The sequence below is a fragment of the Talpa europaea genome (assembly GCF_964194135.1).
Source record: "Talpa europaea genome assembly, chromosome: 2".
NCBI classification, from domain to species: Eukaryota; Metazoa; Chordata; class Mammalia; order Eulipotyphla; family Talpidae; genus Talpa; species Talpa europaea.
The window spans coordinates 136,160,476-136,176,059 of NC_140068.1; the positions used below are offsets into that span (position 1 = coordinate 136,160,476).

General features: G+C 47.5%; 1 protein-coding gene across 2 annotated transcripts; it reads left to right on the forward strand.

Annotated features, from left to right (window-relative positions):
* Positions 1-889: 889 nt before the first annotated feature.
* On the forward strand, positions 890-14,287 carry IRF4 (interferon regulatory factor 4; the record flags this gene model as incomplete). 2 transcript variants are annotated; one of them, XM_084228260.1, is made up of 8 exons in its annotated part: positions 890-1,117; positions 2,350-2,536; positions 3,342-3,430; positions 4,096-4,240; positions 6,507-6,614; positions 9,011-9,364; positions 12,191-12,303; positions 14,144-14,287. In XM_084228260.1, 8 exons carry the CDS (start codon positions 902-904, stop codon positions 14,285-14,287), a joined length of 1,356 nt encoding a protein of 451 aa, XP_084084386.1. The 2 variants fall into 2 exon arrangements, with proteins under 2 accessions (XP_084084386.1, XP_084084385.1); XM_084228259.1 differs by having other exon boundaries at positions 902-1,117; positions 4,099-4,240.
* Between the last annotated feature and the right edge of the window lie 1,297 nt (positions 14,288-15,584).

Genomic DNA, 15,584 nt, shown 5'->3' on the forward strand with positions numbered 1-15,584 from the left:
GCTCGGCGGGAATCCCCAGCTCCTCGCCTAGGGCTGAGTCTCTGCCGCTTGTTGCCCCCAGGGCCCACTAATCCCCGCTCTCTGGAGAGGTTTAAGGGGATATTCTTGGGGCGACGTGTGCGCGTGCGGGAGGGGCGGGCCGGGAGAGAGTTGCTGGCTGCCGCACACCTGCAACCCCCGACCACAGGCGAGCGCGCGTGGGGATCCTCGGGGGTTGGGGACCACGAAGGGAGTGAGTATCGGGGAGTGTGCAAGAGTGGAAACTGACAGTGAACCGGGAGGCGGACTGGCAGCGGCCTGGGAATGGGCGGAGGAGCGGGAGCTGCTAGTGAGTATGCTAAGGCAGCGCGCGGGTCGGGGTGAGGGGGACCACGCGCCGCATCGCAAGGGTTAACTACAGTCAGCCCCAGGAAAGGCCCGGGACGGGTGTCGAAGGGGCCCACCCTGGGCGGCAGGCTTTCCCGCGGGGAACAGCCGCTTATTCCCCAAATTCGGGGTTTGGGAGTGTGCGCCCCGGCGGCTTGCGTGTCCCGGGAACGCAGCCCTTGGGCTGCGCAGCGCGTACTGGAATGGAAAGTTCAAAAAGTTGGGTGGGAGCATGGACCCCGCGGAGAGCGCGCTGGCGAGGCGGCAGGACTGTGCGTGCCCACAGGGTAAGTCCCGGCACTGGCTGAGAAGGTGCCCTCAAGGGGCCACTCTGCCGCGCGCGCCTGGCTGCCTCGCAGGCTCTGGGTGCCTCGTGGTTGTGGCCACCGACGCGTGGTGGGACAGACCGTCTTGGCGCCGTGCTGGGGTGGGTGCGGGTCTGAAGCGCGAGCCCCTCTCCCCTGCAGCGCAGAGCCACCCAGCGCACGAAGCAGATCCCGGGCGCGTGAGGGCGACCACCGTGGGCGCGCTGGGCATGAACCTGGAAGGCGGCGGCCGAGGCGGAGAGTTCGGCATGAGCTCGGTGAGCTGCGGTAACGGGAAACTCCGCCAGTGGCTGATCGACCAGATCGACAGCGGCAAGTACCCGGGCCTGGTGTGGGAGAACGACGAGAAGAGCATCTTCCGCATCCCCTGGAAGCACGCCGGCAAGCAGGACTACAACCGCGAGGAGGACGCAGCGCTCTTCAAGGTCACAAGTCCGCGGGCGCCCCGCGGTCGGGTTGGGGAGGGGACCCCTCGCTGCGGCTCTGCGCCCAGCCGAGTGGGCGCCTGGGGCGGTTCTTTGAGAGAAGCAGGACCACCCAGGACAGAGGACATGGGGTGAGCCAGCAAGGCCTGGGAGCAGCAGGTGGCTAATGGGGAACCAGGGAAAAGTACCGCGTTTTCAACTCCTCCAGCGGTTTCACAAAGTGGGAAGGGGGAGGGATCGGGTCCAGTCCTGAGTTTTGTGCAGGAGCAATACCCAGAAGTTGAGGGCTCCGCCCCGGGAAATCCCTGGGACCTCAGCTGGGAGAGGGCTCTGGAGCGAGGATGCTTGTCTGCGTGTTTTTGGTCGCATTTCTGTGGGTTCCTGTTTCCATCGGAACCTTTTTCTGTCTTCTGAATCCCTCCCTGCCTCCCTTACTCAACTGGTGGCTCTGTTTGCCTGTCTGTGAGCACCTATGGGTGCTCCCTTCTTTCACTATGTCTTTCTGCCTTTATTTCTGTTCTTCTCTGGGGTCTCTGTCTCTCTGGATACTTTTTCTTTGGTTCAGTCTGTTTGGAACTTTTGTTCTGGTTCTTTCTGGGTCCTTCCATGTCTGTTTCTTGATTTCAGTTTTTACAGGTCCCTCTCTGGAAGTGCCCTCGCTCCTCCTCTCCCCTTTTCTCTCCCCTCCTCCCTTCCCTCTCAGGATCTCCTCTTGGGCCTCTCTCTGGATCTGTTCTCTCTTGCCCTGTGTGTGTGTGTGTGTGTGTGTGTGCGCGTGTGCATGCACATGCAGGCGAGTGTTCTCCCACCACTGGTTTCCCCAGAGCACTTTACCCACCTGGTCAACTGTGCATGGGGGCAGAGCTACATCAGGGGACTTCCTCAGGGAATTTGCTCTCAGAATACCTCCTGGTGTCTGACCATCCATCCAGCTGTGCTCTGTGGGTATCAGCTCTGCCCCCAGTTTCACTCACACTGCCTCAGACACTGAGTGGGGGCGTCCTGTCCAGGAATCCGTCACTCCGCACCACCTTTCCACACCACTTTTAATAACGACCTGGAAAGTGTTCAAGCCACTCATTTCCAGCTCAGCCAGGACAAAGTCCAAGGTGAAAGGTGTTTCACCTGGTGAGCATCTGAAGCACCTAAGCCCGGCTATGTCCTTCAGAAACACAATCCTCAGATTTCTTTGAAGACCTGTATTTTAACATTTTTTTCCTCTTCACTCACAGGCGTGGGCACTATTCAAAGGCAAGTTTCGAGAAGGCATAGATAAACCTGACCCTCCTACCTGGAAGACACGTCTGCGATGTGCCTTGAACAAGAGCAATGACTTCGAGGAGCTGGTGGAGAGGAGCCAGCTGGACATCTCCGACCCCTACAAAGTCTACAGGATTGTTCCTGAGGGGGCCAAAAAAGGTGGGGCCTCCTGACTCGGTGCCAATCTATGGCAGCGTGGAATACCTTTCATTCTCTTTCTGGGCCCCTTTTTTCCAAATTTGATTTTTATAGCCTGCCTGCCTTCTGTCTCAGAAGGCTCATTGCCCAGGTGCCCTGAAGTTGAAGTTTATGTGAATTAATGAAGGGTCGTTGCTTAGAGTCCAAGTCTCCCCTGTGTGCGCATGTGTGCATGGACGTGCTTGAGTGTTTTCCAGCTATTTTATTAACATTCAGGCCAAATTTCCACCAAAAAGGGGAAAACTTGCGAGAGGCTTTTGCTTATCAAACCCCTGCTCGTGCTTGACCATTGGGAGACCCACAGGGGTCATCCACCCATGTATAGTTACTATGTAAAGTCATATAAATGTGAGATTTTAGAGTGTTCTACATTGGCCGGGATGCTTCTTAAATGCAGATTCCCTCTTTCAAAAATTCTGACCAGTGTGTCAGAGTAGGACCAGGAATCTGAATTTTAAATAGAGCCTCCAGGCCACCCCCTTGTGGACCTCTGTTTGCTGGGGGCCTGAGGTCACAGGTGCTGTGCACACAGCATCTTGCTCATTTCTCTATCTGTCCTGAGTACTGAGACCTTGTAGACATCAGTTTAATGGCCTGAACAAGTACTCACCCCAGGGAATAACAAGGCTGAGAAATGCCTTATTTGTCCACACTGTGTTATGCATTCTAGGAATTAAACCCTCAGGTATTTTTCTAAGTTTTGACATTTACTTCTATCAGTTCCTTTTTTCACGTTGTGCTATTTCCCTTTTGCCCAATCACACAGGAGCAAAGCAGATGAACCTGGAAGACCCGCAGATGACCATGAGCCACCCCTACACTATGACCACTCCTTACACCTCCCTCCCAGCGCAGGTACCGTGGAGGGGCCAGAAGAGGCTGGGGCTGAGGGGGGCCAGGTCGTTGCACTCAGCACGAAAAGCTACACCATCCCAAAGAGCAGAACTTTAATTTTTTTGTTGTTGTCAAACCACCAAGCCAAATGGTTGGTCCTTGAATGAATGGTTTTCTACCTGGTGGCCCTGTCTGCATGGGTTTTAGTGGCATGCCTGTCACTATTGAGTCTGAAATCTTCTGGGAAACAGACCTTTTGTGGAAGTGGAAGGTTTTTGGAAGTAGGGCTTTATCATGTGAAACCACAGGGCAGCTGACCTCTTTAGGCTTTCCTACTATGAATGACGGCTCTGTCTGATTCCCTTTGGTGGGTAAAAAAGCGCAAACTTCCCTGCAGTAGTTTTGGTGCCAGGTTTAACCATATGATGAAACTTTATAGAAGTTTTACAACACTGTCCCCATTGTGCTGTGTTAGTCTTTACAGCCAGTCTCCACCTAGTGTGATGGACGGTCAGCTCCCAAGTCTTTTTGGATGATGAGATGATTGATTTGGCTGCCAGCCAAAGAAGAGATTCCCCAAGAAGTGTCAGAGGCTGAGTCACCCCCTTTTCTCCAAGGCCCAGCCAGTTTGCTTCGCTGAGCCTGACCTTGTGGGTCACCTGACCGCCTCCCTCATGCTCCTTTAGCAGGTTCATAACTACATGATGCCTCCCCATGATCGAAGCTGGAGGGAATATGTCCCTGATCAGTCGCACCCTGAAATCTCCTATCAATGTCCTGTGACATTTGGACCCCGAAGCCATCACTGGCAAGGCCCAGCATGTGAAAATGGTAAGAAGGGTGCTGAGAGGCTGGTCCAGGGGTGTCTGATGACCTGGTAATGTCTTGCTCTGTCCTTCTGGCCAATCCCACTGCTTCTTCCTCTTCTCCCTGCAGCCAAGGAGAGACCATTTTCTCTACTCTTTGGGATGGTCAGGTGTCCGAAGGACACCACAGCCTGCTAAGGGCCAGAACCCATTCCAGCCCTTCCCTATGTGGGATCTAGTTTAAACCTCTCTTTCTAGGCTGCTAGAAACTACACTGCTTTTTGGAGAGGTCAACTCACAGTTCCCAAGTCACCCAGGGACAGTGAGGATGTGGGGGCCCAGTTGTCCATCTTCTCAGATCTAAAGCCCAGCCTTCTGTGTAAGACAGGGATGCCAGCTGTCAAGTTGCTTGTCTCTTTCATTTTAAATCTTGACTTATCTATTGACTTGGCTCGCTCTTTTTGATCATTTGTTTAATAGATTAACAGTGATCTTAATCTTAAGCTTTATTTTTTATCTTGGGCAAAAAGTAATAGGTTTTGGTTGTCTTCTCTCTTGGGTTGTCCTGAAATGTTGAACCTAATCTCTCTGGGCTATTTCTGTCTACACCTGTGTGAAATGGGTACCCAGCTGTACCCAAACTCTCCTTCTGGAGACAGGAGATCACTGAGCCAGCAGATTTCCATTAAACAGTGGTGAGCCCACTGCAGTTATTCCTAGGGTTAGACATGATGGTAAGAAGAGATTGGGCCTCAGAGAGCTTTGCTCATTCTAGATGACATGGCCCCAGGCTGGCAGGAGTCCCCAGGTGTCAAGATGAAATCCCAGCAGAAGTGCTAAGTAGCTAAATGCAGAGAAAAATTTGCACATTGCATTCAGCAGAACAAAACACAAGCTTTGACTTCATTATTTAATTAGAAATACTGAGATGGGTCAAATGCTCAGGTCCTTTGGTAAGTTCTAGGAAGATTTGTTCATTCACAGTTTGGCCTGTCCCCTACTTTCCTAGTGAAGCTCAGGTCACTCCTGGCTTGTGGTGTTGGTGAAATGTGATGTTATTTAATTCTGCATTGAGTGGCACTGCTCCTCAAAAGCTCGGAATCTAGCTTTGTTCACTTTGCAAGTGTGGTTGGCAGCAAAAGCTGGTTTTCCATAGGGAAGTGGAGGAATTAGCTAGCATTGAAGGGGGGTCTGAGAATCACACCTGTGTCCAGTGCTCCAGGCTCTATGAAGCTAATAATGTCTAGAACTGTGTGAATGGATGGAACGCTGAACATGTTTTGCGCGTCATGAAGTGCCCATTCTGTCATGTGGTCTTTGTGTGTGTTTATCGCCAGTCACAGCTTCTCTGCTGCTAAGAGACATTCTTCTCCCAAACCCAGATGTAACTATCTAAGTAGAATGGGCTCAGCAATGTGGGTTTTTAATCAATGCAGGTTCTTTGGCGTTAGAACTCACATAGAGGGCCTCCCCGGAGGCGCAGAGGTTGAGCCCTGGGTTGCGAAGCTGCCCGCGGCCTCTGCAGCGCCAGTTCGACCCCCGGTGCTCCCCGACCACCGGAGGAGGGTCCCACGTGGCGCGCAGACCTCTCCTGCCGCCCGCTGCTCCCCTCAGCAGTGTACTTCGGTCCTTCTGCCTGCTCTGCTCCCCGCTCTGGCTCTGGTGAATTCTCTCACCCTCCCGCGCTTCTGACTGTACCCAGTGCTTGTATAAACAAATAAATCTTTAAAAAAAAAAAAAAAGAACTCACATAGACCCACTGGGAACTTGCGGTGTGATTAGGGGTGAACTGCTTCCCCTTGTTCAGTTTCCCTGCTTCTGAATTATGGAGGCGTCAAAGGGTAGAAGCTTTTAATGATAAGATTAGTAAGTTCTGGGAATCTGAGGGCCAGCACGGTCATTATAACATGATGAGTTTTAACAAAATTTAGTCAAAAGCTGCTAAGAGAGTAGAGCTCGGATGTTCTCACGACACAGACACACAATGGTAATTATGTGAAATGATAGTGGTGTTAGCAAACCTTGAAAGGAAGGGAAAGAAATGGGACAAGAAGGAAGGAAGGGAGGGAAAAAAGAAGGAAGGAAGTTGCAGAGAAAGAACTCCCAACTCCCTTCAAAAGCTATGACAAGCTTTAACCTTGCCTCTGGAGAAGGCCAGCTGTCCACTCTAAAGGATCCTGGACCCTTCCCTCCCGGGCGGTACACCCCCAAGCACCTCAGGGAGAGGTGGCCTCCCCATGGGATGGACAGACTCTGTTTAGACATCATCTGCTTTTTATTTGCAAATGCAGGTTGCCAGGTGACAGGAACCTTTTATGCTTGTGCCCCGCCTGAGTCCCAGGCTCCCGGGATCCCAATAGAGCCAAGCATAAGGTCTGCTGAAGCCTTGGCTCTCTCAGGTGAGTGAGGCGCGGCCCCCCCAGAACGCCCGCCTTGGGGTAGATAAGCTGGGGGGCAGTGAGCACAGCCCACGGCACTCTCTTCCCTCCAGGGCCTGGAATGGGCATGGGCACAAGACTCCTAAGCTGTGTCAGAGATGCACTTAGAAGGCAGCTGTGCTAATGCTCTGACTTGAGTTATTGTAAGTTCTCTGTTGGCATCTCTCTGAATGTCCAGGAACAGGCTGACACCCCAGTCCCCTTTACCCAGGCCCCTCTTCAGTCAACATTCTCATGCTGTAGTATAATTTCTTAAAAAAAAAAAAAAAAAAAAGGCAGGGGCCTCTCATTTTGAAAAGCTGAGTGACCTTCTAGGTTTAGCCAAAATAAGTCTTCTCCAGGACATGAATTCCAGCTCCTTTCTCTTTGGGACTTTCTAATGGCTAAAGGCAACACGCACTTGTGATCTTCCTCTGAGTTTTGATAAGTCTTACAAGCAAATAACTAATCCAGATATGACTTTATAGGTGCATTTCTAGAATAATCCCTACAATCCCCATACCTCAAAGACGGTGCCCATTTTAAGAAAGCCTTTTGAGCATACAAAGTGTCCACACATTTGTTTCTTTATATCATGTTTTGGATTGTTTTAAAATGAATTGCTTCAGAATATTTCTGTTAAAAAGTCATATTAAAAAAGAATAGCTTCAGAATTCTCAGATTGCCCCCGGCTTCTCTGAAAATCAGTGATAGAACATAAACTCTTAAGTTTTTGGGGAGATACACGTGACAGGCAGCTCACTCAGTCCCAGGGGAGCTGGTTTTTCCCTTGACTTCTTTGCATGTCGAGGTTCTCAGTGGACCCGGTTGCCTCTCTTCTCAGTGCTTCTTAGACTGAAGTTGAGGACAAGGCGTTTCCGAGCAGAAAGGCTGGGGTTTGTTTTTAGAAACTTCAACTCCTTTTTCTTGAGCACCTAAGGTTTGTGTGGGTGCCTGATGCGTAGGAAATAAACAGCTATTTATATCACGGTGATCTTGTGATTTCTGATGACATTGAGTGAAATGAAACCTGCCTTGCCAGTCACCTCAAATGGCCAACACCCACTCTCTTCAGGGTTCACCATCTGAAAAGTGTCTCCACGTGGCTGAAATTGAACTGGAGAATTAGGACAGCGATGTGGGTTGTTAGAACCTCAGCACCTGGCATGGACGAATTGAGGGTTTTGTGGGTTTCTTTTATATATATATATTTATTTATTTATTTATTTATTTATTTATATATATATATATATATATATGGTATAGATTGATTTTTCCACCATGACTGCATTTCCCAGCTAACTCCACTTCCCATTAAACCCCAGGCCGTTGCCCATAGCAAGGCCTATCCACGAAGTCCTTTGCACTTCTGGAAAGGGGTCCATTACAAACCTCACTTGGTCCATTCAGTCTGTGGTCCTATTTTAAAAAGGATTCTGAAGTCAGCAGCATTTCATACATGAATTCATCTCATTTCATGTCTTAGAAGACGTGGTTGTACATCGTTACTGTCAAACTCACCACAGAGTCTAGTGAGATTTCTCTCAACTCTTGAAACACTTTTTCCTCAGTGATTCCTTTCTTTCCACACAAACTAGTTTCCTCACACAAGCGTGGAATGTGTGATACATCTGCACTATAGAAAATCAATTTAAAAATAAGAAAAGCAAAGATAGAAAATGAAAACATCATGTACCCAACCCCCAGAGACTACCATGGATAGAGTGTCAGTGCTTTTCTCTTCTCAATGGGTACATGCTTATGCATAGTTATTTTTTTATCTAGATGACTTCATGGTGATATTTTAGGCCTGTTTCAGATGTGTGGGCATATCTTTATGAAACGCCATTATATTCTCTTTGTTGGTTAAACTTAGGGTTTACTTCCTCCACAGTCAAAATTGATGGCTATACTTAAAGATGAATTTTCATTCAGTGGCCCATAGCAATATTTTTTATGTAAATGTTGTCATCAGTGTTATCATCATCACCAAAAAGAAAAAAAAAAATGACATAGGAAGGTCTTAACTGGGGTGCTTTCTAACACAGATTTTGCAGAAACCCATGAATCTTATGCTCACCCCAGCCCCACCCCAAAGTTCCATAGTCATCTAAAGTTGGAAAATGTTGAGTCAGACATTAAATAGGTTTCTTTTTTGGTGGGAGTTCTCTAATAACTCTCTGTCTGTGACTCTCTAGGAAAGAGATAAAAGCATGCAACATTGCCTAACTTCCTTGAGACCTGGAACTTTCTACTTTGTCCACCTTGGGACACCATTGTCCCATCAGAACACTTTGTTCTGGTTAAGTGGCTTGGCCTGGTGGGCAGCCAGCTGTCCTTGGTCCCCTAGCCCTGACCTGAGAGCTCTGTGTTTGCAGACTGCCGACTCCACATCTGCTTGTACTACCGGGAGGTCCTGGTGAAGGAGGTGACCACGGCCAGCCCGGAAGGCTGTCGGATCTCCCACGGCCACACCTATGACGTCAGTAACCTGGACCAGGTCCTCTTCCCCTACCCAGAGGACAACGGCCAGAGGAAAAATATTGAGAAACTGCTGAGCCACCTGGAGAGGGGCGTGGTCCTCTGGATGGCCCCCGACGGACTTTACGCCAAAAGACTATGCCAGAGCCGTATCTACTGGGACGGGCCCCTGGCCCTGTGCAGCGACAGACCCAACAAACTGGAGAGAGACCAGACCTGCAAGCTCTTTGACACGCAGCAGTTCCTATCAGGTAACGCACCTAAGAGCCTGCTGGAATGGAAGGCCCTGTGCCTGCGAGTCATAGAGAGGATGAGCGGGTGACGGGGTGTGCCCCACAGGGTCAAAACAGCAGGTCTCTCCTGGGTAGTGGGCTTCCTTCCTTCATCCCTGCACCCCCTGGGCCTGATCCCAGAGTGGGTGTCCTGGCGGGGTCACCTCTGCTTCTACCGCCTGCTCCTGCCCATTGTCAATGGGGCAAGAGAACAGAGATTGCTCAGGGGCTGCAATTCTGGCTGATGCTTCAAAATTCCAAATTTCGACAGGCGGTCACCTATTCATACCGCTGTTTCATCAGCGGTATAGGTTTAGCAGAAATATCTGTTGATGTTTCAGCTCTTTCAAGGTTCCTAGGACAGTCCTAAAGATTAGACACCTAATGGCCTTCTCAGTGGCGAACTATGTTCTCTTCTAGACACATGCCCTCTGGCTGGTAGGACCAAGGGTAGTGTGTGCCCAGCTGATTTAGCAAGTGATGAGAAGGTTTTGAGTGATCTCTGTGATGTGCAGATTTCTAAAGAATTTTCAGAACCAGTCAAAGTTTGTTTTCCTAGTTTTGATTTCATGACAGTTAGGTTAGTCCAGAGGTGTGAATCTGTTGGCCATGTTTTCTCGAAGTTTCCTCCAGTGCTGGTTTCACCAGAGAATCTCTTTTGCAGTGCCTCTTTTGGGGGGAGAAAACTCCCTGCCAGCTAACTGACCTCTAACTAACTTATCTTGTGCCTTACTTTTGATAAATGTTCTCTTCGGAAGCACCTTTCCCTGCAGGTGATTCTTGATTCATTTCAAACGAAAATAGAACCATCCAGCATTCTCACACCATTGACATAAGCTCAGCCTTTCGTGTTTCAGTTTCCCAGTATTGCTTCAGCTCATCCAGATTCCCTTTTGGTGCCTTAAACAAGTCCCTAGATAGGACAGAGAGGTGTGACAAGAGGGGGCACTGAGTTTCTTCTTCTCCCCCCATACCTCACCCTGGTGAGAAAGGCAGGTGAGTCTGCACCCCTCCTTCCCCCACCTGAACTTCATAAGCCCCTCTAAGCCTCAGAGGGACTGTTCTGTCCCTCCTGGGGTCCAACAGGGTCATCACAAGAGGGGGGCAAGGGAGGGCACCCCGTCTGCACCCCCATGTCTGCAGTGGAGTCTGTAACAGTCCCCTGGGTCCGATTTCCTAGGAGATTGTGCATTTCGGTCTTTTTGGCTTCGGAAGACACCCCAGGGCTTGAATGAAGGTGCCCCGGGGAGGTGGCTCTTGCCCCTGTGGCTTTCTCTGGCCATGCATGTTTCAGGAAGATAGATCCCTCCCTTTGGAAGGGACCATAAGCTGCGCTTGGGTCACGGAGCACCCAGGAGGTCCAGGCAGCAGCCAGCAGGCACGCTACTCAGGCAGGGGATGTACTCCCCTGAAAGTGACTATTTATCTGTGAGCAGAAATTGTTTTTTTTTTTTTTCCTTCATCTGTGACCAAGGGCTTTGCTTTGTACCTCTTATCTCGAAGTGTTCCCTGAGGTGTAAGTGAATACAAACAGCAGCTGTGTTCCCCCCTGCTTCTGCTTAACTAGGATTCCCACAGAACCTGGTGCTGTTATCAAGCCTCTGAGGCTTGACTTTTTCAGAAAATTGTGCCAACTCGCCACTCTGATCAACTTGTGTAGGTGTAGTCTCAAACCTCGGTGGTCTGGAAGCCTTTTACACAGTCTGACTAAGTCGGTTAGGGGTTAGGTTTGATTTGAATTGTAGAAGAAAAAAAAAAGAAAGAGCAGGAAGTCAAATCGTCCAGTGAGTTAGCTAGAAACATCTCTTCCGTTGACGAGAACGGTGGAAATCTTTGATATCTACTCATTCAGGATTTGCAAACTCTTAGGGACAGTCCCAAAGGCACAGCCAAGGTGCTATCTGATAAAGATGTATCTGCATCTGCAGGCTTTTCTGCAGAAGTTGTAGCAGCTAAGGTGAAGCCCTGTTGCTTTGGAGGACTTGATGTTTCACTCTGGCGGAACAGGAGCAGCTAGAGGCGGAGGAGTCATCCTGAATGTGGACGAGGGAGGAGCCTGGGCCAGGTCAGGGCTTGAACAGTCTTCCAGCTGTGCTCCCAGCTGTCTTGCATCCTTGCATTGGGAGTGGTGGTGTGGTATGGACATATCCACAAAGCAGGGGCCTCGTGCTGTCCCCTACCCTTATTGAATCATCTGCTGTCCCAGAAGACTGAGAACAGTCAGCTTAGAGTCACACAATTTGGGCTTGAGGGTCGTGGAGCCCGGAACTGTTGCTCAGTCTCTAGCATAACTGAAAGAGTGTTCTGGGGAGCCTGAGTTATGTAGGGGGCTGGGCAGCACAGAGTTTGGATTTTGAAGACTAAGCGGTTTTGAGATGAGGTTTGTCAGTTGTCCTGGGACAAGTCTCAAAATTCTGATTTTTTTTTTAATGGAAATTTCTTCTTGGTAGAATTTGTGCTTTGGCCTCATTATGGCTGTTTCTTTTCCTCATTTACTCCTTTCTGCTACCTTTTGCATCCAGTGGGGCCAATACTGCAAAGCAAGATTCTTATTCTACAGAATTTATTCCCTTTAATTGAGCGAAGCCTAGAGCCCCCGGGAAAGGCACACGGTAGGATGTGGAAGCACAACCTCTCCCCTGCAGCTGGAAAGTCAAGAACCCCAGATGGAGAAAAGTAAAAGCAGGACCCATCCCTATTTCAGTTGTTGAAATCCACAGTGAGCTCTTGCTTTTTGCTTTACCATGGTGTGTTCAAGGATGAGGGGTTTTGAGCATATTGTCTCTTCTTGTGGGCTTCTTCCAGAGCTGCAAGCATTTGCTCACCATGGCCGGTCCCTGCCAAGATTCCAGATCACTCTGTGCTTCGGGGAGGAGTTTCCAGACCCTCAGAGGCAGAGGAAGCTCATCACTGCTCATGTGAGTATTCAGTTGCATCCCAGTGATCAAATTTCCCCATTCTTCATCAAGGGCAAGAGCCCATGTAGACAAGTTGCAGATGAAAAGCACATGTCAGGTGACCTGGTTAAATCATGAGGGAGGAAGCATGGCTCAGTGAACAGAGTCCCCACCCCAGAGATGAACTTGCACACTGTGGGAGGTGATCCCCAGCCGCGGGACTCGTGGGTTCCATCATTTTAATTGTTCCAAGAAATAGCCATGTTTCCATTTCATAGGGATTTAAAAGGATTCATGCTAAAAGTTGCCATTTATGTTCTCTATGTTTAATATTGCTTTAAAAATGTAGAAAATTGATACTTGATAGGGAAGCTTTTCCTAAATGGGAAGCGGATGTGTCGACTTGTATGTTGTAGGTTCCCTGCAAACATTTCCCAGCCTCTCTTTGGCTTCTGGAATTATAGAAATGATTTAATTATTGAAGGTTAATGGCCAGGTGTTATTTGGAGGTAGGGAAATCTTACAAGGAATTCAAATAAATCAGACTATTGTCATGTCCTCTAGTAGAGTTTAAGATAGGTTCTACCAGGGAGGCAAACATCTTTTTCTGGAGGAAAAAAACTAAAAGTCTTACATAAATGACATATAGCATTAATTTGCCCCAGAAAACAGGAGTTTTGAATACCTAAGCTGTTTTTGAATTTGAAAATTTTGCATTGCTCCTTTCCTTCATTCAAGGGCCCAGATAAAGAGTAGGAACAGTACCAAAAGCCAGATCAGTTTTTAGCTGACAGAAGGTTTCTTATTGAAAAGTGAAATAAAACACTATCTCATCTCAAACCATGCAACCTACCTCTCTTGATTAGAAAACCAAAAACCAACCAACCAACCAAAATAGAATCTCAGAGACTTTATAGTCTTTCTCATGAATTCTCTCCCAAGATTGATACAACTATCGATATGATAATTGATGGTGTATTAACAACTAGTATTGTGAGATGTCATAATAAACCTAGCATGGATAAATAACATATCAACAGCTGATAATAAATTTCCTTCTGGAAGATTCTCTTAAGTCCATCCAGGAAACCTGTTTATATAGTGTGTCCCTCCGAGAGTTCCTACTCCCTTTTATCATACACTTAATTAATTAGATCCTTCCTACAAGTTATATGCAAATAATATAAATGGTCAATTTAATCGCACCATTCATGAAAGCATTCAGTTTCCTCATATACTATAAATTCAGGAAAAGCTTAAAGTGAAGTTTTTAGGGTGAATGTGATCCATCAAACTAGATGAATTTGGGGTCAGTTAACATCTCTTTTCCCACGATGGCAGTTTTGTTATTATTTGGTATGGTTTTCTTCGCCTGTTTTTGGTTTAGAATCTATACAACATCTGGGTAATTTTAGGGGTCATCACTCATTGGGAATGACTTACCTTATCCCTGTCAAGCTGCCCTGGTGGAAAATAAATCCACTGGCCAAAATTTCCTTGAATATTGCCTCAAGCTTTCTTGATTTTACCTGCTCTGTTTCAGACTTAGTAAAACACAAAATTCAAGGGGCCATTAATTTAAATGTATTCTCTTTAACTGCAATTGAAACCGCAAGTCAAATGGATTCTGTCTATAGATTGGGGATGTTATGGAATAACAGAAAGTGCTGTAGAGGATGGCAAACAGGAAATGCTTTGTGTGTTAAGAGACCTGTCATTGGATGTCACTTTACGGCATCCTGACTTACAGAGAATAATTAGTCTATGAAGAGTCAATGAATTGCTTGCTGATCGAAGGAAACAGTCGCAGGATGTTATCAAGACTGTCTTAGTAATGTCTTTCTTCAATCTGTTCTTAAAGGTTGAACCTCTTCTGGCCAGACAGCTGTATTATTTTGCTCAACAAAACAGCGGACATTTCTCAAGGGGCTATGATTTACCTGAACACATTAGCAGTCCTGAGGATTATCACAGATCTATTCGCCACTCCTCTATTCAAGAATGAAAATTTCACTGTGGTGGCATAGCCACACACTCAGCAGCCTTCCAGCCACGAACGTAAAAAGACAAGTACTTTTGCTTCCTTGTAAATATCTGACTGAGGAGAACAACCAACTGAACCCCTTTTTTTCTTTTGAGGAACTTGGAAATTAGGGCTTTGGTTCAACTGTTGAGCAGAATCTCATCAAGAATATCTCTGGGCAATAGCTAGGACATGAACAGTTGTGCTGATCCCCCAAGCAGGATGATCTTCAGGGTCGGCTGTGGCCTGCTGTCCTTGATGTTAACTGTGAAAATTGACCTACAAGTTATATGCAAATAATAAGGGTGCGTTTACATTTATTCAAATGCTTTCTTTAACTTGACATGGATTCTTGCTGGTATGAACACTGAGAAAACCTGTGTTTCAGTATTAACCCTTTACAGATCCAATGAGAGCATGCCAGAGCTGTACTCTCTCTCAGGGACATGATGAAAAGCTAAGTTAATCTGCACTCGGAAGAAATGTTTTAATACATGTAGTAGTTACTGCTTTGGTAGGAAATTGCTTGCTGATAAAAAAGAAAGAGAATCTTTGACTGAGATTGGGTCTTGGTGTCTCCAGCTGCTTTGGTGGCTCCTTTCCTTCTGTGGCCAAGATCTCACCCGGGGCGGGCTCCCCTTTCCTGCCTCACACTGCCTCCCCTTCTCTCTGTCTCCTTGGGGACCTCTTTGAAGCCCGTTCATATAGCCCATGCTATTTTCTTGAGCCAAAAGCATTAGGGCCACCCTTATAGCATTTTCATCTGTTTCTAAACTAGTCGTGATTGGTTAAGATAGCTTTTGTCTTCTTTGTCTCTCCTATCAAACATTATGGCTGATACTTTGGTCTTGAAGAAGGAAAAAAGATCAGCAATCCCAGCTAGAAAGATAGATTTTGAAGCGGTGGTGACATTTCCCCTCTTATCCTGTGTGTTTTCCTTGGCTATGGATTAGTTACCCATGACAACACTAACGAGGAGGGGCCAGTGTTTTAAAAACTAGTGAACCCTGTTAGCAGAGATGATGACAGGATTTCACAAATTGCGTAACTGCAGACTCAGTGGATGGTTTTTGCTTATTTTGTATATTACTTGCTTCCTCATGCCAATAATGGGTGGACAGAGCCTTAAAATTACTGAGCTTTTTCCAAAGACATCTTTTTTTTTTTTTTTTTTTTTTTGCTTTTCTCTCCAAATTTTTTTTACTGAGGTGAAGTTCTTATATATCATTGTGTTGGCTTTAGGGGTTATAGATTCAAATCTCTATAAATGCATATTTTC